A 26,879-nucleotide genomic window follows, 5' to 3' on the forward strand; every position below is an offset into this window, starting at 1 on the left:
ATAAAATGTATTTCAGGAGATTTTGGTGTTAAGAAAACCATATGAAGATAATTTTGAAAAATTCATTTGTGTACTTTTTAATAAACTGATCATTTAAATAATGCATACATTTCTGTTTTATAAATATGTATTTTAATATTGTGGGTCACTTAATTCTTTGGGGAAATTAGCATAAATAAAATACATTAATTCAGATTTGATCACTTCATGTAAAAGGCACAAAGTCAATTTGAAATAACTTTTATTCAATGCAAAATGTATTTTCTATTGGCAAAACTAGAGTTTTCTCTAATTTCCTGTCTATAATTTTATAAATAAAATGTATTACTTGGCTGAAATCTTAAAATTATTTTTCCATTGGAAGTTAGAGCAATCTCATAAAGTTTTTAAATAAATTGCTAAGGATCTTGAACATGTGTTCAATTTTGAGTTAAAATAAACTAAGATTTGCTTTACATTGTGGCATATATTTACATTTTAGAAAACAAACTTCGCCTGTATTTAGTCAGTATAATTTTTAAAATAACTGGGATGATGGATACAAATAATCTTCATTATATTGAGGGAACATGAAGCTACATCAATGAATCCCCTTTTAATAGTTATAGTAAAATTCATTTAAAAAACTATATCTGTAGGAATGAATTGTGCAAAATAATACACATGTAACATTTACAGTTTTAGAAACTGAAAAATGCAGAGTTCTGTGTTATTTAAGTTAGAGGCTCTTCAGTCAATAGGCTTGATCATCATTTGAACTGCTCTCAAGGAGTATGACCCGCCTCGGTATTCGGCCCAAAAAATTCCATCTTGGTACTTGCTTCTGTAGTGGCCTCCTCTGTACCAGACTCCATTTAGGTTAGAATGTGCGCAGGCATTGTACCACCATCCTCCTTTATGAAAGTGGGCGCAGTTTCCTTTGAGGAAAAAATGTAGATATGACAGTAAAACTTCCTTCTAAGTGTGATACACTGCCCACCATCAGAAACTTATTTTAACCTTGGAACAATTTAATTTGTTTTTTTCTTAGTGATTTCAGTCACCTTTATCTTCATAGTTTTGTTTTTCCATTTATTGTTACTGTTGCTTAAGTATCAACTACTGGAAAGATCACTTGAATTGTCTTTTATCTTGGCCTTTGCTTGCTTAGTGCGTGTGTTTTTTATGTTGTTTTTTAAGTGATTTGATTTTCTAGGTAGTAGGGTAAGTAAAATGCAAAGAAGGAGTGTTTATATGTGAAAGAAAGAAGAGCTTGAAGACATTGGAAGGAAGGATACTGAGTCATTAAATAGAGTAAAGTTGGGGGGAAATTGATTCCTCAAAATAGCAAAAAATAACAAAATGAAATAGCAATCAGATGTGTTTCTGTAAGTATGGCATATTTTATGATTATATCTCTCTTCCTTTTTCTTTCTTCTTCCTGTGTAAAATAGGTTAAAATAGAGACCTCTGTGCTGCTTGCCAAGATACAGCTAAACAGAAAAATACATCAGTTTTTAGGGGATATCTCTTTATCAGGGCCAGAAACCTGGGTTAAAGAGGCAAAAGTCTATGAAAATTAAACTAAAAATTATATTATGTGGGTGGCTTAATTGATTCTTTCTAAAGAGAGTATTAATTTCCCATCTGAACAAAGCTTTTCTGTTCTTCTTTATCCCAAATGTCACCGTTATCTTACTGTTCCCTGTTACTAAGAAATGCCTTTATGCTGATACTCAAATGAGTTGCTTTCCTCACTCCTTTCAGGTCTTCATTCCAATGTTACCTTCTCACAATAACCTTTCTGGGCCACCCCATATAAAATAGCACCCACCCCACCTCCTGCTGCCCATCACTTTCTGTTCCCTTACTTGGTTTACTTTCTTAGAGTACTTGGCACTACCTGATAAATCCTTTTGTCTCCTTCTGGAGAGTAAATTCTAAAGGGCAGGAACTTTGTTCACAGCTGCATCCTCAGACCCACAAGAGTGCCTGACACATGGTAGGTGTCCAGTTAGTACTTGTTATGATTTTGAGGCATTTAAGAGTTTTATTTCTGTTGTTATAATTTAGGGGTTTCCATCCCCAAACCCCCAAATTAGAACAACAGAACATTGTTCTTCAAAGAGTTCACACTTTGGGATTCCTTATAGAAGAGATTCTAAAAGATGTTCCTTTAGGAATGGTTCTCTTCCCTCTGTCTGAGTCCAAAATTACCTTTCTGCAAAGATTTTTAGTAGCATAATACTTCATTAAAAAAGGTTCTATTGAATGCATAGAAGGTGGTGATTCCATAAAGAATACACATCAGTTTTTTTTGTACTCACCTGCATACATATCTTTATCTCTGTCCAGTGTGGTGAACTGTTTACCATTATGCCACATCATAGAATCCCCTGCATTTCCCTGGTAAGTTCCCAGGCGCAGTCGGTAGAATTCACTTTCAGGTTCCAGGCGAAAGCTGCTATATTCTGCATAGACTTTTTTATCACTCCAATCTTCTAATTCAATCAACAACTTATAATTATCTTGATTGCTCAGCATATAGATATTTTCCAGCCCAAGCCAGTATTCTCCATCAATGTTTCCAAACCCTTTCTGTTAATAAACAGAGAGCATGAGTGTATAAATAAGTGTAGAGATAGTAAACTTTTTTATAGATAAGTTTTAAGTTTGATAACACATATTGTCTGCTTTAGCAGTAATGTGAATTTCCATTTTCGTAAATCACCTGATCTTTATAAGCCCCACACAGTTTGTTTTGCTTTGCTTTCTCTTAATTCGTTAGTATTTATTTGCACAGCTAACTTCAAACCCTACAAATTAGACAAAGGCAAAAGACAGTGAAAATTGTTCATATCTACTAAAAACATTAACTAATGAACTACCCAGATCCTTGAACAGGGTTCTTGAGCTCACCCATATTCACACAGAGAGCCAGTTTTTTTTCCTAAAAGTGTACAGATACTGTCCCTACCATAAACAAAAAGGATAATCTAACGTTATTTAATCATTCAATAAGTGATAGTATTCTGTAAGTGATAGTATCAATAGTGATAGTTTTAGAACATATTGTCTTCTTTAGCTCTATTATAAATAAAGTTAGTAAATATAAGAAGATAAAATAGTAATCTTCAAAGTTCCATCTTTTTGAAAAATGGTAGATTAATGTTAAAAATAAGTAAATCGATTAGCTATCCTTTTTCCCTAAGCAGTTGCCATTGCAAGTATGCAGCAGAATATAAGATTTGGTAAACCTGATCTTAACCCTAAGTTTTTCAACAAGGTTGTGTTATTTTTCCCAGTTACTTGTTTAGAAATGTACACAATTTCTGAATGGATATATTAATATCCCATTTTTAGCTGCCAGTAAAATGTCACCTAAGAGTGAGTAATCACATTGCTTCACAATTTTGAATGAAGAATTAACCTAGAAAATAAAATCTCTCCCATCTGCCATCCTTAAGCTGAAGGTACATATCACTCATTATTAGCTTGATGAACATCAAGAATATGAACATGATAATGCATGATTCTGGTATGATCTGACAGTCCAGGTGTATGTTACTTCCCAGTGGCACCCACCATGTCTGATGTCATCAACTTAAAACATGGTGGTATGGTTATCAGAAGTAATGAATCCTTGAAACAAGATCATTTTTGTGTGTGTGTAATTGCTGAAATACACGATGATGGGTACAAATGTGGTCATAAGCAAAACAGTTGTCTCCTTATAAAGTGGGATTGGAAATAGTCTTCACAAATAATTAAATATATGTATAAATCATCCAGACTGAAAGGGAGCATTTTAAAGTACATATTTGGTTTCCATTTTAATTTTGACTTTGAAACCAGAGATGAGGATATCTTTTTGACAATGCAACATAGATAATGAAAAACATATGAATAACTATTTTCTTAGTTCTGCATGCTCTTTATTGTGGCTACTATTGCAAGAGCTGCTTTGTTCCACATTTCCATGAGGTCTCACTCATTTACCTTATAATTTTCCCAATTTCTGAAGAAGTTGACAGAGCCATCTGTTCTTTTCTGAATAACAGTCCAACCCCCAGGATCCAGGCTGTTCTCACACCATAACTGTATCGGTCCATTGCTGTTTCCAGGTTTAATCATATAAATCCCACTGACTGAATGTCCAGCTTCTTTTGCATGCTGACAGTCTTTGAAAGGTCCTGTAATTAAGATATCATTGATTACCAGGAAACTTAACAGGAAAAGAATCATCATATTAAACTAGCTTTTAATCAAGAGTCTTACCTTTGTATCTTTCTTTACAGATACCACTGTTTAACCTATTGTATACACAATACTATAAAAGTTCAATTTCAGTATCTGGAACATTAACTTGATTCATTTTCCACTATTATTGCAAGTCTTTGTCCATATACATACTATTTTATTTATAATTCTAATGCACAAAGAAAATTGGATTTTGTCTTTTTAACAAAAAATCTTCATGAGACTATAATCTCCATTCTAGCACTTAAAGTAGCTGTAATACACAGTCTTTGATGTTGATATATCATTATTTATTCCTCTATCATTGAACATTGACATTTCATCTGATTTTCACTATTATAAATAACACTGCACAGTATGTCTTCTTTAGCTTCATTTTTTTCATATTTACTTATAAAAATGCTGCACAATTGATCTACTGGATCAAGAGCATATTAACAAACTTTTATAACTCTTCATTGTGCCCAGTTTACAGTTTCCAAGTTGATGAGATACATAGTGAAAATGGCATACCATGGGCAAAGAAGTTTTAGAACTGCTAAATGTTATATTACCCTTTGGAAACTAACAATGTACATTCATATATTAATGACTGATAAGCCCTGAAATAAACCAGGGTTTCCCAAACTTGCAGAATCTTTTAATTTCCACCTCCCACCCCCCATACAACAGTCCTTAAGAATACATTTCAGGAATGTTGGCTAAATGCTTTTTGAAAGGGTTGTATCAGTTTATATGACTGATAGTGATTTTCTTATGTAGTCTACACAAATGACTGTGATAGCTTACAGATGTTCTGTAGATGAAGCAGTTAACTAACTAGCCTAAGCTGCTGTATCTTAGAAGATAATAAACTCTAGACTTAAACCCATTTCTTTATAATGCCAAAGTCAGTACATGCTCTGAGCTGTTACGCTATATTTCCTCCCACGTTATTTCATAGTTTTGTGGATTCTCTCCCTATTTTTTAATCCACTAATAAGTTCTTCATGTCTTTTAAAATGACAAAATATTTTGTAAAATCATTTGTAGAGTATCTGACTCTTGAACTTGTGATTTCCACATTTTTGGATCTAAAGAAAGACAGCTTCTAGTTTTACTGAACATTCTTTCACTCTTTCCCAGTGTTTTGATGTTATTTTTTATAAGCATATAAAAATATTAAGTGGCTTAAAATAATAGTTGCCATAAAGATCTATTAGAACAAAAAAAAAAGTGTAGAGGTTCCAGTTGTCAAGTTTTATGTTTAAAATTTTTTAAATTCTGATGTGTTATTTTTAGAAATTATGTGAAAATCATTTAGTCAAGTAAAGTTCGTACAAGAAGTACTGTAATGATAATAGGTTGTTGAAATTTTGAGTAATGTGTTATCTATACTGTGTCAAATATATATACAGGGTCCCGTTGGGGCCTTATTGGGGTAGAATTAACCTCATTGGATAAATAGTTATACAGTTACACCATTAGAAGGGGTTCTTGCAGACTGTGGACTCTTCCCTCTAGATTGCTCCTTGAATATGGAGACTGTTCTTATTTTGCTTCTGACTTAATGTCATGAGTGCTTTAACTATTAGTAGGCTGTCAGTTGTTTTTTGAGAAAAATGAATCTTAACTTGCCTCCACATTTTATAATACAAGGAAATTAAAAACCACCCACAAAAATCAAGAGAGAATTAATTTCTCTAGTCCAAGTTTATATTGTTTCATTGATATTTCTTTACATTCAAATTTTTTAAAATTGCAATACAGTGGCCATAAGCACTACAGTTTACTGGTAAAAAGAATTGAGAAACTATAAAGACTTAATGCTGTCTTGGGTTATATATTTTTTAGGTATTGAATTTTTTAGTTCTACAGTTTCAATTTGATTCTTTTTTAATATTTTTATTTCTCTTCTGAGATTTCCAGTTTTGCATTCATTATGAACATATTTTCCTTTAAGCTGTAATAACTACTTTAAAAATTCTTGTTCCTTCTACTCCTACTTTGCTGAGAGTTTCTAGTCATAAATGGATTTTGGATTTTGTCAAAGACTTACTTATCTACTGTGACAGATAATGGTTTTTCTTTTTTTCTTGTTTGTTAATATTGGTAAATTCTGTTGACTGTATTTTTAATGTTAAACCAACCTTATATTCCTGGGAAACCTCAACTTGGTCATGTTGTACTACCATTTTTATATATTGTGGAACTAGATAGGCTAAAATTTGATTAAATTTATGCTTTACTATTCATTAAGACATTGGTTAGCCTGTGAAAGTTCATAAGTAGGTTCTTAAGGTAGGAAATACTATGATAAAAGTTATGACCAGACTGGCTATAAATTAGATCACATTCTATTTAAATTCAGTGTGAATCATTTTTATGTTATCTACCTTCTCAGTTACTGAATTTAAATTACACATTATTCTAGCCTTTAACACTATACTTAACAAAGTTGTCATCAGTAACTGTTGCTTTTTTCTCTTGTTGCTAACAACACATAGTAGCTTTTTAATTTAATTTTTTAATTAAATTATTTAAATTTATTTAATAATTTAACTTATATGCTTATTTAATTAATAATTTTAATATGGCTAATCAAAGATGAATGCACAGTATATTTCTAGTGTAGAGAGATAACACATTCCTGGAAAACCTAATATGCTGCAGAAAAACTAAAAATATTTTACACTAAAAATAACAGCTGGTGTTAGCTGTTAGCATACTTGTATTCAATTGCAGCTACTTGTGGCACAAAATGTTAATATGCTTGGAAAAAATCCCATATAAAGCAATATGACCTCTGTGTTTTACTAATATTATTCTCCCTTTTTTACTGGTCACACATAAGCTACTTCATACTACAGAAACATGCACTGTAGTCATCAAGAGAAGGGCTGAGAAATTGTGTTTCATATGGAATGAAATTTGTAGAATTTTAATTTCATATGGCAATGAGATGGAAGGAAAGTGAAGTATGATTTCTAGGTCCATTCTTAGATTATCTTGTTTAATGCATGGTAATATATTCATTTTTTCATTCATAGAACTCCCTCCTGGGCAAGGACTGTATCTTATAGTAGACACAGTTGTTTCCAGAATTTCCTTAGTTCTGCATTATTTTTTCCAGAAATGTTTTTTCTACATCTACTATAGCCTCTAAACTGTTACAGACTCAAGGGATAAAGAAACAGCTATAAAATCAAGTGGGAATTGTGGGAAGTGGCAAGTAAAAAGATAATTCCACTATAATATGACAAGTACTTTGATGGAGTTATGTGGGCACATGGGAACACTGGCTAAGAAATAGCTAACCGAGATCTGCAGAGATCAAAGTCTACCTTAATGAACTGAGTTTTTAAGATTGAGTAGGAGTCAGGTTAATAGGGGTAGGGCTTCTCTGACCCACACATGGGTAACATGTGCGAAGGCATGGAGACAGGAGAGAGCTTAATGTTACAGAGGGGTTACAACTTTAATGTATGAAATGTAAGTGGCTCAGAGTGGTACTTAGAGCCTCTCAGGTACGCTGTAGAGTCAAGCTGATTACTTTGATTCAAAGGTACAGTCATCATGGTTATTTCTAGTTAGCCAGGTTTTTTCAAAGGTGTCCCTTTCACAATAGTCAAGGATATCTAAGGAACATTGCTCTTACTTTTAAACCTGTTAGTATTGGCATTCATGCACACCTTAAGTGGTTTTGTTGGAATACACATAAATACTTCTCTCATTTCAGAAATTTGCTTATTCTGCACATGTCACATTTGTACTGCTTATTCTACACGCATCATGGTAAATGTTTGCTCTGCACTCATTTAAGTATATAGTTTTGATGGTTTACATTTTATACTTAAGTATATATTCACAAATTGAACTTTAAGTTTGAATTGCTGTAGAATATTTAACAACATCATGATTTTGAGTGTTGATAGAATATATGTAATAAAAACAGAACCATTTGTTCCTTTCTGCCTTTTAATAAGCCCTCAGATGCTTAAGCAAATTGGAGGGTTCTGGACTTTGTAAATCCAGGTTCAGTTTGAGAAACTTCATTTTTTGCAAATTTAAAATTATCTTCAACTTTAATTTTCAGCCCACTTCTTTATCGCGGGCTTCGTGTTCACAGTTTGGATGCCTGTGTTAGACCTAGTTGATATAAAAGCTTCGGAAAATTTAGTTGGACTCCTTTTCTGGAACATGTGGATAAAATTAGCAGTGCTTATAAGTGTTCTTCTCCTCAGTAAAGATAGTGTATATCAGAATTTAATATTTGTTTATATTTTATGAGTAAGCCAATAACTTTAGTCCAGTGTATACTGTTGATCTTGGCAGAAATATTTTCTCATTATTACTTGCATATCTTATTTACTTTCTACTAAAATTAGTATAAATCATTCTTATATATAAATGTTTTACTACTTTCTCTGTACCATAAAAAACATTACTTAATAGGAATTCCTAAATGAATAGTAGAAAAGTTCCAGCTTTATTTTTGAGAGGTCAAATTTAACTTGCCAGTTTACGTATTATCAGAAATAAATTAATTGGCATATGATTCAGGAATTTGTTTATAGTGGTTCAGTGGGTACAGACTGGAAATATCTTTCTTTAAAAAAGGAATTTTATTAACCTTTTTCTTGCATTGAATAATCTTGAACTGGTCTTCATCTTCCATGACACACAATTGGATTCTTCTCAAGGCAGGAAACTGGAATTCTGTACATTGAATTTGAAGGACCAGCCTCTCTCTTCCTCAGTTATTTGATGATTAAAGTTTGTATAGGGCTAACAAAATCTGATTCATAGAAAGAAAAATATTGACCAGTCATGCTACATTATTTCCCAACATGTATTTTTCATTAAGACCCATATTTTGAACAGAACAGTGGCTTAAAAAGAAAACAGTTTCACACTAGCATCTTCTATGGGAACCATCTTTAACATATCTACCCTTTTTCTATAAAGAAACTGTTTAGTTAAAATAAAAATCCTCCCCTTTTTGTTGAGTTTCTCCTTTATTTTCTTATTTTGTCCCAATCCTGCGCTCTTTGTGATAGGAGAAACAGAACAAAAAAAAAAAAAAGTAAAAACTAATTTAGAGCTTCCAAATAATTATTTTAAAAAAGTTTTTTTTTGAAAGGTAAACTTTTTAAACTTTTTAATTGGGTTATGAAGTAAGCATAAGATAAATATATTGGACAGCATTTCTGAAATGGGAAGTCTGAGGCAAACGTTTTCTAAAGTGATAATAGACTCTTCCTTTTAACAATAATATAAATTGCTGTTTGTCTATCTGTAAGTTTAAAATTCAGTTTGTAACCCAAGCTTTTACTTTTGAAATTACTAAAGAAATTATCAATTTTTTTTTCATAACTGATTATAAGAATCACATTCCAACAGCCTCTTTGCTTAAGCAGTCTTCGTTAGTTATTTAGGTGTTAATGTAAGTATTCCATGAAATCAGCTGCATCCTAAAAATTTACTAATAGGAAGCATTATAAATAATTGAAAATTAGCTTATTATCTACTAAAAAGCATGTTTTTAGTTTCTAATAACAGCTTTTCAAGTTTAACTTTTAAGTTTACCTTTTATAAGCTTGTGTGGCCCCATACCCCCAACGCAAAGCACACACAGGGAAGGGCACACAAAACTAGTAATTAAGCATGGTCAGACCGCACAACAAAGCATCCTCACAGACATCACCTCCTTTAATCACCACAACAGGCTCTTTTACAAAAGAGGCACCTGGGCCTCAGAGAAGCCTTGTTAGAATCCAGGTTTCCTGATACTCAAATCTATGCTCAAACACACCGTGAAGGAACTTTCTCAACTCCAATCACCTATAGGGAATAAACTTATTTTTTATAAATATACCATTTGTGAAAGAGTAATGCTTTCTATTATAAAAGACTAACTGAAAATGCAGTCGCTGAATAACATTAACAGTTAAGAACTTTGTTGGTGGCAGTTTTCCAGGTGTGCAGTTACATTCCCAAACATTTACTGAGGTAGGGAAAGGTAATGTCTCTGGAGATAATTTATTTTAAACTAACAAAATTACTCCATTATTTGCTGTAAGTTCATAATAAGTTTGTTCTTTTGGGGTGCATTTTTCTTATGACCATTTTAAAAGAAAATATAAAATTGCCTGTCATTAAAATACCTTTTTTTAAAAATGGTAAGATGTACATAACATAGAGTTTATCAGTTTAACCATTTTTAAGTGTACAGTTCAGTGACATTAGTGGCTTCTTCTTATTATGCAGCCAATTTCCATAACTGTTTTTGTCTTGTAAAATGGAACCTCTATCGCCATTAAATAACAAGTCCCCATTCTCGCTCATCCCAACCCCTGGCTATCACCATTCTACTTTCTGTCTCTGTGAATTGGACTACTCTAAGTACCTTATATACGTGGAATCATAAGAGTATTTGACTTTTTGTGACTGGCTAAAACCCTTTTTAAATAATTCATGCACATATGCATTTAGAGACTTTAGAGTGACCATGTGCCTACATGTAGAGTATTATGAGCTTCTTGGTGCCAGAAGCAGATGTTAGTATTAGTACAGCAATAGCCATCCATCTTTGCCCTTTTTGTGCAAGTACTCAAACAGCTTAGATATATTTTCCAGTCTGACATAAGAATAATATGAACAAAGATTTCAGCACATCATATATAAAGAAAAGAAAGTAACAAGTCTATTTATTACTATATATAGTAAGTTATATTCGATAAGAATCACAGAATTTCAGAGCTAGAAAGGAACCATTCAGTTCAACCATCACTCTTGTACAAATGAGAAAACAGGCAAAGTGACTTACCCAAGGTCAATTTTAAAGGAAACAAGTTTTCTTAATTCTGTGCATTTTCCCTTATGTGTTCATAAGATACTAATGAACATTCTTATGGTGTTGCTAATTATGTCCTTGAATATCAGAGACCAAAATTATAGAATAAAATAAGGAAAAAGTTAATTTTACTTAAAACAACAAATCAATAATGAATAACAGGAAAAGTTATTCCTGCCCTTAATTTTTACATTAAGGATTGGTTTATTAGGGTTATATACACCATTGTTTGATGAAAATAAGTCTATTTAATGGGGCTTTTGATATGGTAAATCCTTAGCATAGGATTTAATTCTGTAATATTAGATTTTTCTTACACTACAGCTCAATGTATAGTAAAGCCAAAAAATGATGTATCTCATTTTATATCAACATGTTTTAGAGTGTCAGTGTAAGAATAATCATTTGCTCTAAATTGATACTATCCACTTAAGATTCATTACCCACAGAAAATATTCCATAGCAGTCATCTTCATATTTACATAATTGTATACCCCATGAGTTTAAAAATATTCCACACACTTCAGTTATGTTTATTTGTAAATTATGTGTACAAACTGCTATACTGACAAGTTGTATACATTACAAGCTTACACAAAACGTATACTCTAAGAATATCAAAGTTAAGTATTTTTTTTTCTTTTCTCTGTCCAGTGGATCTGTTTTTACACATTTTTCCTTTAGAAATCAAAGTGTTTGGGGATACTAACAATCATCATCATTGACCTAATTGAATAGTACTCTATCCTGTTGTTACAAGAGTTAGGACAGTACAAAAATGAATGAATCCAGGAGAGTAGAATGTATTAAAGTACTTTCATGGAAATCTTTGGATTGACAGCTTTAAGAAGTGTCCATAAAAATGTAATGTCAAGTCAGCCAACATTTATTTACCATCTGCAAATGAGACTCAATATCCAGCTACTAGAAAGGAACTTATATTATACCTGGAATGAAATTTTATTTAGATGTGTATGTAACTACTATGTGTACACATAAAGATAACTTATAATCAAGAAAGAATATAAGAAATACTGTACATATGTTATAGAAAGTAGAGACATTCATAGAGGGAGCAATCACTTGAAGGCTGTGGGAGTCAAAAAGGGCTTCAAGGAGGAGTTGCTATTTTAGTTATTTATATTTTTATTTGGGTGCGAGCCTTATAATTTGAATAGGCAGAAAGCATGGAAAATATTCAGAAGACAATGAATTCATTCATTTTATTGCAGCATGGTTTTTGTAAAGGAAATGAATAGAATGAAAACAAACAGGTAGGATCAGTTCTTTTGAGAAACATATTACTCTTCCCAGGCAAAGCAAACTGGACTTTTCCAGTTTCCAGTGGGGAACTGCTGAGCAGAAATGTGATGTGACCAAAGTGGTAGTCGAAGAAGAAAGATCTGTTAGCAATGTAGAATTCATTTTGATGGAGAAAGACTTAGACCGGTTGGCAAGCTATTACACAATTCTAGAATTAGCATTTGAGTGTTGATACAGGCACTGTTCTAGACACCAGTCAAGTGTTAACTCCTATGAGGTAAGTACTCTTATTATCCCTGTTTTACAGTTGAGGAAACTGAAGCGCAAAGCAACAGCCCCTTCCCCGCCAAGGTCACACAGCTAGTGATCCAGGACATCTCTGTCCTCTAGTTGCTGCATTAGGTAGTTTTTCACAGTTACGAGAATATTGATTATGATGTTTAAGAGACGGGAAAAAAAGACTTGAAGGTTATTGCCAATGTGTTGACTTCAGTTTATTTCTGAGTATTTGGATATCGGGGAAGCTTTTTAAAAAATTTTTTATTTTCTAGATTTTCTTCAGTAAATATGTGTTACTTTTATAATAATTTCTAAAAGGAGAATGCTTGTTTGGTGAAGAGATTATTTTGGGGTTAGTTACTGTTTCATTCATTCATTCCTCAAGTATTTATTGTAGTTCTTACACTGTGCTGAGCACCATATACCAAACCTGATCCTGGCTAGCTGTTGTAGTGGAAAACGAAAAGATAGTTCACTTTCTTCCATAAGCATTCCATCTAGCAGAGAGACAGACATGCAAACAAATAACCCCAGTGTAAGGTGATAGAGAAAACATATTCGAGACATAGTCAGCAATTTAAGGAAAGAGCCCTCAAGATAGATTTGATAGAATCTGGGAAGGTAAAACACTGAAGATAGTATTTCAGTTAAGCCTTGAAATCTGCCAGGTTGACAGATAAGCTGAAAGAAGGTATTTCAACAGACGCAGCAGCAGCATGTGAGGTAGTGATTGAATATCCGGATGCAAATATTCAACATTGGTTAGAAGCAGGACAGAGAACTCCATGCAGGAGCCACCTGAGCACTGGTGATACTTGTAGCCTTCAAGTGTATGAGGCCTCTAAAATAGAATGGCTTGAAGAAAGCCTCTTTGAGCCATAGGAGAAGGAAGACTATGCCAAGGAAGGACTTATAGAAGTAGAAAGGGTCAGGATACCATGTTATGATGTGGAGGCCCAGGGGCAGAAAAGTGAATGGTCAGTGGTGTCCTCTGCTACAGAGAGATAGGAGCACTTTCTGAAGTATGCATTTCCAGTTTTTGTCTTTGTTCTGTTTTTGTTACTGTTTAAAATTATTTCATAGTCTATATGTACTTTCATGCCCTGCCTTTTCAATAAGTGATTGAACTATGATTTATTTACTCTTTTTTTTTTTTAACTTTTGGGTGTTTGGGTTATTCCGTCCACTCTAAGGAAAAAATTAACTTGTAAAGAATTCAGGAGAATGGCTTATGAGAAAATGGATGCAGGTGTAAAATGAAGGTAAAATATTCAAAAAGTTAGAGAGCTTACCAAACTCAAAGATGAGTTATTCATCTTTGTATTGATGCACCTAGATCAGTGACTGATATGGAATGAATGAAGGGAGAAAGGAATGAAATTAAGAAATAGAGGTAGAGATACTAAGATCAATTCAAGGGTATTTTTTTTATGCTAGTGAAAACATCTTTATTTACATGGGAGTAAAGTACAAATTGTAGTTGTTTAGCCTTGAAAAGTAGGAGAGGATACCCTTTTCTCCTGAGACTGAGGGCAAGAGGACGTGGTTTTCATGCAGATGTTTTCAAGATAGGGAAGAACAGGAATCTCTGACCTGAGTAGACTTAACCTCCTTACAGCAGAGGATGGTGTGTGCTGAGAACGGGGGTGAGGAGGAGGCGTCACAGAAGGCTTAAGGAGAGTGAAAGCAAATTCTTAAATATTCCTTTTGAAGAGGAGGAGGATGGGAAAAGCAGCAAGAGGTAAATAAAGGAGTATTTGCGCAGCAGTGAGGACCTACTGGAGGCCAGTAGGGTGGCTGTAGAGGTTAGGAGTAGATCATGGGCTCACTGCTGTCTCTTACATTGTAAGAATTTGGATGGGAAACTACTTTTTCACAGATACACTGCTTTTCTTAATGCTTAGACCCTTGGAGCTGAAAGATGTATTTAACTCCAATTCTTGATTAAGAGAAAAGAAAAAGAAAAATTTTAATTATCATGTATAATTATATCACAAAAATAAAGAATAAGCATTTTATAAGCATTGTTTCATAAACCATAAAATATATTAACCTTGTACTTTGATTTTAAACAGTAAGAGGTAGTAACTCACCTTCACTGATGAAAGTTACTGGTGGCATCTTGAGAGGGCTTTTGGTGGGAGAAGTTGCCAGATCAGGTGGTGGCATTAAATCTCTGGGAAAACTGGGATCCCTCTGTATCTCATTACTTCCCAACAGACCTGGAGTGTATTGATGACTGTTAGGAATATGTTGTGGCACTACCTGGACAAGAGGAGGAGACACATGGGGGTCTTGTCGGGAAAATATCCTCAAGCACTGTTCTTCCAACAGAGTGATCATCACAGACTGGTTATTGACCAGATCAGTCAAGGAAGCATATTTCACTTCTAATTCCCTGTACCTTGTTGCCATCTTCAACATTTCTGTGGTGATGTTGAGGATTTTATTTTCCAGCTGGGAAAGTTCGAGTGAATTATCCCTCTTACGGATAATCTCATGTAATAGTTGCATATAGAGTTGAGTAACACGAGAGTTCATGTTACGGCTTTCTTTTCTCAGCAGCTTTACCTCATTCACAATGTTTCCGTCTACGTCCACCACCAATTGCAGAACATCTATCTCCCGCTTCTGCCTGGAGAGCACATCCTTCAGGTTTTCAAGGTCCATCCTGGTGATCATGTCTTTAATGGTACCTGCATCTTGCCCTTTGGTGTTGACACAAATTGGCCCTGTTATTTTTTGTTCGGGTACCAGGAATGTATACGCACATTTCTTTACTTCCTCTTTACCATCTATGGCACGAGGGTATCTCCTCTGGTTTATTTTTTTTATTTTGAACTGTCCTCCTCTGCATTGTCCAGCGCCCATTAGTAGGACGAATAGCACACTTAGGGTCCAGATAAAAGCCTTCATTTTGAAATGAGGTTGTATGTTGTCTTTTAAAAAACAAACCAGTGAAGGGAAAAAGTAGAAAGGAATTAATATCAGCCTACTTTTAAAGTCAATAATATAATAAAGTATCTAAGGAAAAAACTGAGTATCTCTTGGTATTAGTAAGTTGGGCCAGAATTAATGTTACTAATTTCTTAAATTCAATATTATAGTGCCTTCATATTTTTTTTAAAATTAGATTTCAAGAGAATAGCTCTCCAGGTAACACCCTATTTAAGTAACGCTTTTTGTTCCCCAGCTCAGTGAGCAGATTTTGGTGAATGTCTACTAGGTGCAAAGACATTCTGTCAGTCAGGTGCTCTTGGTGCTTTGAGGCCCTAATAAGAAACTTGTCTTACCTTAAAAAGCTCACTTGCTATCTTAAGGCTCTGAAAGTGGTACACCAGTGTTTGTAAGTGATTAATTAAAACATTCTTCCCTAACCAATGCTTTACTAGTTACTGTTTTATATTTATAATGTGCAGTTTGAATTAAATTGGCCCTCTCTAGTAAACATCTTTTTTATCTAACAAATCTAAAAGCAGGAAGTTAGCTTTGTATATTTTGTTGTAGCATGTCCTTTTAGGATTGGTGACAAGTTTAAGAATTCCTCCATAATCATATGTATGCTTTAAGCTTATGTATGATTCAGCAGGTTCGTTCTTCTAAGAGAGGCTCTACTGAACTGTATTTTAGTAAAATGTTAGCAGTTTTTTATAACCATTACCAAGGAACCACTACCATACTGTCTTGTGACTGAACATGATGGTGAGAGTTGGGAAGTGCCTCAGAGACCATTTGTTTCAAGAACCTCTTTGTAGCCCATGTGCATGTTGAAGACCAAGGCTACACAAATGAGTAATCTTAGAACCAGGTCTAGAATTCAGGTTACCTGGCCCCTCAGTCATGTTTTTAGCAGTAGCACATGTGCTGGAATATGTGTTTGGAATGCTTCATTTTTGCTGTGGCCCACAAAATACCTGTCCTTAATAATACAATTTCTATAGAAACACTAGAGGAAACACTAGAACTAGTTCCAAGAACCAAAGCGTCTTCCTTTCTCTTTGTTACTTCCTTAAAGAATTGTAGCAGTAGAATGAGTGTATGTCACTCCATCAGGTTTATTAACAAGCTGCCCACCTTCCCACTCTTATAAACTTGATTCCTGTCTGCTATTTTTGAAGGGTGACACTGGGTACACTAAGATGGAGCTTTTCTGTTTGATTTTCCACCAAAGTACTTGTTTTTCGATTTGAGGAGCTAGGTTCCCAGGTTGTTTGTGCCTAATATCAATAATAGCAATAATAACAGTGGCTCATGCTGATTGGGTGCTTGCTGAGTGCCAGGCATTGTTTTAAGCTGTCTACATGCATTAAATCATTTTTATTTCTCACTACATCCCTCTGAGGTAGACTATGACAATCCTCATTTCCAGTGAAGGAACGGGCATCTAGAAGTTAAGTTCCTTCAACAGAGTCCCACAGCTTCTACAAGATGGAGCCAGAATTTGAACCCAGGCAGAAGACTCCAGAGATCATGTTTTTCATTAACCACTACATCATATGGCAACATACTCTATCCTATTTTCTGTCACCAGCACTGTCAAAATCCCTTGTATTTATGTCATGCTGAACACATGTTAACTGTCTTATCTACACGCCCAGCAGTACTGTGAAGTATTGCCATTCTGCAAAAGAATAGAGTCCTGGAGAAGCTAAAACACACAAATGGAATTCCTATATAATACTTATAATTTTCCTAAACCTGTCATTTTATTCTAGTCATGACTACAGGGGCATCTTAAACTTTGTGTTTTTCAGTCTTTTTCTGGTTTGTATCTTTACACTGACTCATTACTGAATTATACAAAAGTGTTTGTGGATCATTTTTGTTCAGGTCTGTTTCTATTATTTTTATACCCCAAACTTTTCTGCTGTCATTCCTTTCCTTCTGTGTGTATTCCATCAGTTGATAGTTATATGGCTGACTTGTGATTATGAACCCTCACCCCCATAAATAAAGGTCCCACCAATGAAATACAGACTTTCAGCCATAGTCCCAAAGGTGGCTACTACTCTCTAAAGCCACAGCTCCATTGGTGTTTTCAAATGAGTGATTTCAAAATGGAGTGATAAAGAATGGATGAAGTGTGGAAAAGTGTTCTCCTTTTACTAACATAACCAAAATAGGAAGGATGAGCCTAATAGTGTTCTGTGTTTACAGCAGAGGCCTCCTGTCGCTGACCAGAAGCCAGCGCACACTTGAGATGAGTACTTGCGGTTTTTTGATTTCATACTTTGACTTCTGACATCAGCAGAAATGTTTGACCTTAAGGGTCATCTATTTTATAACAAGGAAGAAAAGGGCTTCTACTATACTAGAGTTACCTATACCAAAAGCCAGTGAGATTTGTTATGTTTGCAGTTTCATGAAATTTAGATACGGTTTATTTTAAAAATCAAGGACAGTAAGATAGAAGCCATAAGCCTACTTGGTAATGTACATCTTCTCTTCCACATAGTTAACTTACCTAGTGACACTAATCCACTCATTTCACTTTAATAATAGAAGGGAAACTCTCAGATCATACAATTATATTATTTAATCTACCATGAGACAAGCTACCAGAACAAGGAAAATTCAGAAAATATCTACATGAAACTTCAAAACAAGTAGAATTTTAACGAGTAGCATATAATCCAAGACCAGTATTGTGACTTTGTATTGGTGTTGTCATGCAAGAATGAAAATGTGAAAATCTGAATCTAAATTGAACTAACAAAAGTTTCCCCTTTCAGTGTACTCTGCCTTGGCTCTTTGTGGGTTCCTATGCAATTAAAATCATAAAGTCTACCATAAGAAAATCTGACCTAAGTTAGGATTTACAGGAGAGAACTAAAAGTTAAAATTTTAAAATAAATTTAATTCCCTTATCCTTACAAACAAGTAATGACTTTGTTGTCATTTACCTAAAGCAGAATAAGGAGCCACGTTTCTTAAGTAGTAGGTTAGCTATGTCATGAGTTAAGAACTGGTTTTAAAAATAAGTTTACTGTTACATTTTCTGAAGACATTCTCCTATTTAATATTTTCCCACATATGTTCAGTTTTAAAAGTGAAAGATCCATAAATCCATGTCACCTCATAAAACCTTTCTGTACATGTGAAATATTTCCTAGGTCCCAAGAGAATGTTTTAAATTAGTTACAGTATACTTAAGTTTAAATCTCTGTCTTTGCCTCGTTGTTTTTAGGGGGAAAAAAAGTCTTCCATGCTTTTGGTTAATTTTATTGGTGCTATTTCTCTTCATAGTTGCTACATTGCCAGCTAGTAGAGAGAAGAAATAAAAATCAGGATTTACTTCCTTTCAGATGGTAAACGCATAGAAGCATTAAACTGGCTGTGTTGTGCTCTGAAAATGGCATGAGACAATGAACTTAAATTTATGAAGCATTGAAAAAAGCTTAGGTAGATTGTGAATTATGTTCTGGGAAGAGACTTGAGGACAGTCTCATTCCCTGGAGATATGTTCAAGAAAGGGATGTTATCTGTGTGATTTGAATTTTAGATTAAATGCTTGCCTAAGGCTTCAGTGAGAACTGAGGTTTAATGAAGTCTAATGCACTTTTCATAGCAAAGAGAGAGATGATAGTATTTTAGATTCAGTATTGCTGAAAAATTTTATCCTCCCAACATTTACAGTTTTGAATATTTAAGAAAAGGACAGGAGAGCAAAGTTGAAGAAATATTAGCTTTACTATTATATTATTTGTTTGTTAAAGGTCCTTACCAGTTTAATATCTTTAATTTTTAAAGGGACCAGAGGATCCCCAAATTATAACAAACAAATTTCTTTGCTGTTAAAGCTTTTGGTTTATTAGTATTTTTGGTTCCTATTGGTTACTAGTAATTTATTTTTAATTATTCTCATAATGCAATTAAGCAAAGCCCCCAGGTAGAATACTGAAAGAAACCTCTTATGTATGGTTACCAAAATTAATTTCTGTCCAAAAATATTATATACTTTTGGTGTTTTAATCATGTATTTAAGTAATTGTATCTTCTGGGTTCTTACTTTCTATTGTTGATACTGACTACTTACATAATACTTTCATATTTTATTTTTCTCCTAATTTGTAAGGTTTCAGGGGTTTTTTTAATGTATCAATAATTTTCCTTTTTCAAGTAATTCCAGTTGTAGCAGTTTTAATTTATGTTACCTAAGTTAAATTACTGTTGCATGTAAAACTGGAAAACTATTTGAAATTTTGAGTTTTAGCAAGAAACACAATATTCATCTTAAATCTGTAGAAGGACTTCTGCTTAATATTTGATTGTATTATAATTGAGGTATTGTTGCAAAGCCTTTCAGTTAATTTTATATCTTCTTAGCTGTGTTTTGTAGCTATGCTCTAAATCTAGCAGTGCATGTCAGTCTTCAGCATACAAGCTGTAAGTTTGTGAAAGTCTAATCATGTTTATTATTTTCTTTAGTTGTATCCGTTTGTCTTTAATTGGTTACTTGTTAAAGTTTCTTTCTAATGTCACTTAAGCACTTGTTTTCTGAAACCCAGAACATATGTGTTAGTCTATAAGCATACACACCAAATATCATTAAATTGAACTTCAAATAATGTATTAATCATCATGAACAACTTAATGACCAGTTTTTACATAAAGCTGCAAAACAAAACCTTTCTCAGATTAAAGGAATTGTAGTATATTCCAAAAATCTTCAAAAGATTTTGAAGTTTCTACTACAAATGTAATATAATTATGCATTTTGACTTAACGTTTTTCAATAAAAATTAAAGAAATATTAAAATACCTTTTTTTATCTGTTGATAAAGCAGACCCAGAAACTTGCTGCTCTTGTTCTTGCTTTTAAAAATCAGCATAGAAGTTTGTTCGTCTCTGACTTTAATGGCAACTTCATTTTTTTTTATGGACCGTTAAATCCAAGCTGTAATAAGGAACTTCTTTTTCTTCTTACAACACCAATCAATTGAATTTGACAAGCCACCTATGCAATTTTAAGTAGTAGAGTGGAAGTTCTGGTCTGTGGGCTATCTGTAATCCAGCAGAGAAAGCACTGTGGCTTTGCTCTGTCTGCCACATGGAGAAATGCAGTAACCAGCTGCAGCTGGCCTGGATTGTATATGCAGTACCCTTGAATAGTGATTCCCTCTCTTGGTAGACTCAAGTTCCGCCCACTTAATACGTCACCAAAACGTTGCTGGAGACTCGAAGGGAAAATTTCCTCCTTAGGATTTCCTCTCTGTAGCCTTAAATAGGGGTGGGGGGTACTGGGATCAGCAGGAGGTTGAATAGCTCTGAACAAGGAGAGACTGTGTGCAGGTTGAAGGAAGGGCACCATCTGGAAACAAACTGTCATAGTTCAGCGGCAATTATAAAATAAACATTTCAGCCCGCTGGCCAGAGATACTGAGAAAACAGTACTGGACCTCACTTAGAGGTAGTTGCAGGCTGATGAGTTTGTTTTTCTTACAAAGAACAAGAGTTAGACTTTGTCATGAGGCAGCCACCTTAATAATACAATACTCTTTAAAACCTAGAAGAACTTTTAAACGTTTCACTGAGTTGCCATTTCACAAGGTTTTAAACATAATTATAAGAAACCTGATGTGGTAATATGTTATGTCTTACTGTGTAATATTTCTTAAGATAAAACTGCTTCATATATGTAATTATCAAAAATAAGTAGAAATCTGTTATATAATTCTTTTAGAAATGTAATAATTTTAAATGTAAATTTTGATATTATATAATACCACTTCCACCTATTCTACATGACCCCTTTTATGAGTAAGGTTATTCTTATTAGTTGATGCCTTGTGATTTAAAAGCAAACATAACCCTGGCCCGAATGGGGCGGGAGAAGAGGTCTGACTTCCCACCAACTGTGTGAACTTAAGACAAGTCACTTTACCTATGTTTGGCCCAATTCTTCTGCTATGTATTAAGGTGCTGGAGAGGGAATTAATAATTGTTGATTACCAACTATGCTATTACAATGATTAAGTAACTCAGTAGCTCAGGAATCAAAAATGTAGGCATCTTAAGTAGTTAGGCTTAGTACTTCACTATTAAGTAGTAGAACTCGTACTTAAATCTTACTTCCAAAGCATGACGCCGCACTGTCTCCCACTGGGCTATATAATTGCTGGTTGCTGCTCCTGGGTAAACTTCTGGCTTCTACTTTCTAATATATACCATGTGCTTTCCCGTCCTTGTTGCATTTCTCGTAGGCTCTCCCATCAACTGTTTGTCAATCTGCATCCTTCATTTAAAGTCAGCCTAGTTTCTACCTCTTTACCACGGAATTTCTTTAAATTCCTGTGACATACGTAGGTATGCCAGGGGTTGCAAACTCAAGAGCCTGTAAAGACAAATGCCACAACAAGAATGAAGCAGGTAATGTAAACAAGCAAAGTGAACCAGAAGTGAGGTAATAGAGGAAAATGAGGATAATGCCAAACCGGCATCCTTACAGTTAGTACAATGGGATCTGCACCCTTCTCAGCTGTACCTCATTTGCCAGATCTACCCAGTTTTTAGGAAAAGAGAGTCCTTTAGATATTTCCTGATTTTAAAAACACTGGGACAGAGAGACTGCCAGTAACTAGCCTCCAATTTATATTATGTAATAATACTTTATTTCATCATGCAGTGACTATGTTCTATTCACTAGTAGCTTAATCTGGGAAAAAATACAAGATAGTAAATTCCTCTTGAGCCTTTTTACTTGAGCAATTATGAGCCTTCTAACTTCAGTAATAACATTAACCAAAGTAGGAAATTGGAACAGCCTAGCGACAAATAATGGTTATTTTGGCATGTTACGTTTAAAGTGAAAATCAAGAGTTCAGTTCTATACAGAGATTAGAACGTCACCAACAATTAGGTGATTGCTGAAACTACAGAAATAAGATAATCCAGACAAAGTACTTAGAGCAAGAATATTAATGACAGAACCATGGGGAACACCAAGTTCCAGGGAAAATGAGGAAAAGAAAGAAGTGGAGGATGGGAGTGACAGGAAGCTAGGTAAATTGAAGCCAGTGAAGACCAAGGAACGAAGGGAATGGTCAAAATACTGCAGAAAGATTAAGGAGCAGGAGGAGAACAAGAGAGATGTTAAAAGATTTAATAACGAGGAAGACATTCCTTTGCCAGAGTAAGTTTCAGCAGCAAAATAGATGTCGATTTCGAATTATATATAGTGGGTTGGGAATGACTGGATAAAATTTAATTGTCAAGTGGATTAGTTTCTACAATATATTAAGAATTTAGATCAGTAAAAAAAAAGACACCCAAAAGAAAAAATGGACAAAAGACATTTCATAGAAACAAATATTTGACCTCATTACTAATCAAGGAAATTAAAACAATGTGATATCATTGTGTACTCACAAGATTGCCAGAAATTAAGAAGACTGATAATATCAAGTGTTGGCACAAGTGTGGATCAGTAGAAATTTATATACTGTCAGTGGGAGTGTGAATTGATACATGTTTTAAAAACAATTGTGCTATCTTACAAAGTTGAATATTAATATATCATATATATTATAGAGAAATATATTTTATTGTATGCTAGAGAAATGTGTGTGTGTGTGTATCTATCTCCAAGAGACATTCTTGTGTTTTTTACCAGGAGACATATACAAGCATGTCTCTACATGGAGGGAAGAGGGAGGTAACTCAGAACTATCAAATAAAATGAATAAATTATGATACAGTTACATATTTACTCTCAATTTAAGGAATTAAAGCTGTAACCTAACAACATGAAAAGATATTAGAAACAAAATAGTGACACAAACCAGTGATAAGACTATACTTTAAATTTTTTATTTTAGACTTTAGAAGTCACTTACTATGTTCTTGTTCCAACTTTACTGATAAATTATCTTTAATTGAATCACCATAAGATACGTTTTTTTAAAGATCAAAAATAAGCAAAAGTACATAATATACTGCAAGGATATAGGTATATATCTCGAAAAAGAAGGGAATATTCTTAAAATTCAAGTAGTGGTTAGTTAACCTCTGGACAGGAGGCAAGGAGATGACTTAGGAACATACAGGTGATGCAACAGTATTGGTGATGCAGTTAGTTTTTAAGATGACTGGCCATTCACAAATGTTTCTTTTATTATTTGATAATGAATATTACATGCATTAAAGTATAACTTTTTAAAATCATGATTCCCACACAAATACAGAATGAATACACGTCAAGGTTCTTATTTAAATAATTAAATTTATAAGAATCAGAACCATTTATAAGAGTATTACAACCATTTCATGGGAGAATTCAAAGTAGTGTGCATACTTAAAAGCAATTAGAAATGCTGAAATGTATTTAACAAATAGCTGCAATAATTAATCCCACTGAATATAATTCATTGGCAATTTTATGAACAAAAATTTATATAATTGCCAGTTTTCAACAACTTAAGAGTTGTAAAATAACTCAAACAGCCAAAAGGATGCACTGGAGACAGGACACCAGGTAACTTTTTTTGCTTATTTCATAGTCCATCACAAGTTTCCTGACACATGCAAACTTTTATATGTATCAAATATTACATTAAAAAAGAATGATGGATAAAATAAGTAAGTGTAGTAGTCTGTTTTTCTTTTTCAAGGTGTTTATTGAAGAGAGAGAAGCCAGGGTCCTATCTTGAGGAGGGGATAGATTCAAAGGAAGGGTTGCTTGGATTTTTTCTTACTGCTTTTAGTGTGTCATTGGCTGTGGGAAAGGAGCCAGTGCAGGGTGAGTGATAGCGGAGGCAACAGTGAATGTTTCAAAGGGGGTAGTAGTGATTACATTCAAAATCACACTGTAAATTTGGGAAGAGCAAAGGGATTCTTCTTTCTCTAAGACTGAAGGAAAAGGAAAGGAGCTAGTGCATAGATTCGTTTGAAATGATGAAAAAAAGTTGAAAGTCTCTGAAGAAAAAGAAGCATTTCTGATAAGTGGCCTAAAGAATACTGTTAATATCTACTGTATGGAAAATGAATGATATTAGGCTGAGGAAAAAGATTGCCATGCTAACCTTTTATGCTGTATTAAACACCTGTCAAAAAACACTCAACAGGTTTTTCATTTTCTTCAGGTTGTGAGATAAAGCAACTGCCTTAGGTGAATTTATAGTCTTAAACAGAATACAAGAAATTTCAAATAGAGATTGTAAAGTCATAAGAATTAGCAAGTGAATGGTATAGATAACTGTAAGAGTTCATAGCAGAGTGTAATAAAAAGAAACTTGGGGGACAGATGTACACTCTGAGATCCAGCTCTTTCACTAACATGTTGTTCACATGACACTAAACATACCCATTAATGTCCATGGACCTCAGATTCTTCATCTGTTACACGAGACGGTTTCTAATTGATTTCCTGAAATCTATGAAAAAACCAAAGGACAGTTGACACTGACCTGGATATAATATATAATTTAGATGTGCAGAGATGAGTCTAGGAAATATTCAAGATGGAAGAAATGGCACAAGGAAAAACATAGGACTTATTTGGAAGGCAATGGGTAGATCATTTTGATTACATTTATTGAGAGATCATGACCATGGGGTTCATGAGTTAAAAGTAGCAAAGCTTATTTTCTCTAACTATAGTTGACTTATAGTAGACTCTCAGGAAACATATTTAAATAAGTGAACTTTCATATCCAGAAGTAGTTAGTAGTACAACCAAGCTATTTTGGGGATATGTCATTTTTTTTGGTACAGAGAAATGGGGGAAGGAGAATTAACTTCAATTTGTGGTCACATGAACCTTCAGAAATCCAACTGTTAATCTTTAAAGCAAGACATTTCTACCAGAATGACACAATTTTCATAGTTAAGACTCAAGTGATAGTCATCAACTCAAGGCAGAGGGGTTGAGAACTAATACTAAATAACTACCCTGCACCAAGTACTCAACTAGGTAATTTCTATACCACAGCTTGGCTAATAAGTACTAGTTATATAAACATAAAAACTAAGGTTCAGAGATTAAAGTAACTATCTCCATTAAACACAACTAGTCAGAGTCAGAGCCAGTTCAAGAGTTCAGCTTCTTTCTATTAGGTCCTATAGGTTTCTGTTAGGTTTCTAACTCCAGTCTCAAACCATACTTGAAAATTGTGTAAGACGACATTTACAAAAATCATGTTATTTGCGTGTTTGACCCTCAGCTACCGAGAAATCTAGGCCTAAGTGGCCATGCTTTAACGAGGCTACGGTGGATTAATAACAAATATTATAAATATGTCATATACTGCAATATAGCTATAAACTAGCTTTTCCTTCCCTTCATTTTGTCATACTCTTCCAGGCTACAAATAGGAAGATATCGCTACTTATCCAATTTCATTTCAGGTATCTATTTGTCAGATTTAACATACATTGATTCAGCATACCCATCAACGGGCAGCATTCTAGAAAATGAGCAAAGGTCAAATTTGATGAATAACATCCTTCGAATAATTTCGGATCTACAGCAGTCCTGTGAATATGGTAGGTCTCTGGGGGATGATCTGAGCCCCTGCTGTGAGGTGACGCCATGGGCTCATTCACGCACATTGACGGCCGCTTTGCACACAGTAGGGGACGTCATTCTTACATAAAGGAAAGCAATTGTTTTATTTCCCTGTTTAATATTTACTATCCTGTTTAAGATCCTGCTTTTAAGGAGTTAAGGATTTCATATTTAAAATTTTAAGTTTTATCTGTTGCTCTTCTATTCTGTAGCAAATATACTAACATAATTAGCAAAAGTTTTTCTATTATCTTCATCTCATTTAATCTCCGTGATCTATTATGTAAATTGTTCTGATATTTTTCAGTTAGGGGAGGAGCTGAGACTCTTGATCCTAGTAACAACTGACTAGCTTTCTTGAATCTGATATTGAGTAAATAACCAGTTTGTCCAAGTTGTATTTTATGGAAATACATATACGGAAAGAGCTTACACAAGCCCAAATAATTAGAAAAGGTGTTTTTTTGTTTTGTTTTGTTTTAAAATGAATGCTTTCAGTTTGATAGGAATGAAGACAGACTATTGATACATAATTTTTATGACATTAAAAATAGTTTACATTTTCTGATTTAATTAAAATAAATTGTCTTAAAGCTAACTTTATGTGCATCTGTAATTTTAAGAAAACCTCGAAAACTTCTTAAAGTGTCACTGAAAGTTAAATCATCTCTTTCTTTTCCCTTCTCTCAATTTTTTAACATAACACCAAATTGTAATGTTAAATTAATCTTATTTGAAATTTCTAAGTAAGGGAGGAAA

The 26,879-nt window shown here is 33.8% G+C and overlaps 2 protein-coding genes across 5 annotated transcripts in view; one reads left to right on the top strand and one right to left on the bottom strand.

The window, feature by feature from the left end:
* RALGPS2 (Ral GEF with PH domain and SH3 binding motif 2) overlaps positions 1–26,879 on the top strand; it is a 338,606-nt gene that overhangs the window by 253,364 nt on the left and 58,363 nt on the right. For all 4 annotated transcript variants that reach the window (XM_073216813.1, XM_073216812.1, XM_073216814.1 and 1 more), the window contains one exon: positions 25,961–26,098. In XM_073216813.1, the coding sequence (XP_073072914.1) occupies positions 25,961–26,098 (138 nt within the window). The remainder of the gene's footprint in view (positions 1–25,960; positions 26,099–26,879) is intronic.
* ANGPTL1 (angiopoietin like 1) lies at positions 225–21,033 on the bottom strand. Its single transcript, XM_073216816.1, has 5 exons — positions 20,379–21,033; positions 14,710–15,555; positions 3,979–4,172; positions 2,307–2,577; positions 225–917 (listed from the first exon to the last, which is right to left on the bottom strand). The coding sequence occupies exons 1-5, from the start codon at positions 20,446–20,448 to the stop codon at positions 730–732; spliced, it is 1,569 nt and encodes a 522-aa protein (XP_073072917.1). The 5' UTR covers positions 20,449–21,033; the 3' UTR covers positions 225–729.

Source organism: Manis javanica, chromosome 11, assembly GCF_040802235.1.
Source record: "Manis javanica isolate MJ-LG chromosome 11, MJ_LKY, whole genome shotgun sequence".
In the NCBI taxonomy this organism is placed as follows: domain Eukaryota; kingdom Metazoa; phylum Chordata; class Mammalia; order Pholidota; family Manidae; genus Manis; species Manis javanica.

Excerpts from the sequence above, each read along its gene's own strand:
- ANGPTL1 (XM_073216816.1), bottom strand. The coding sequence starts at position 20,448 with ATGCTGATTTTTAAAAGCAAGAACAAGAGCAGCAAGTTTCTGGGTCTG. Across the intron at positions 15,556-20,378 it reads TTATCAACAGATAAAAAAAG|ACAACATACAACCTCATTTC; the intron begins GTATTTTAATAT and ends GTTTTTTAAAAG. Across the intron at positions 2,578-3,978 it reads GAAATTGGGAAAATTATAAG|AAAGGGTTTGGAAACATTGA; the intron begins GTAAATGAGTGA and ends GTTTATTAACAG.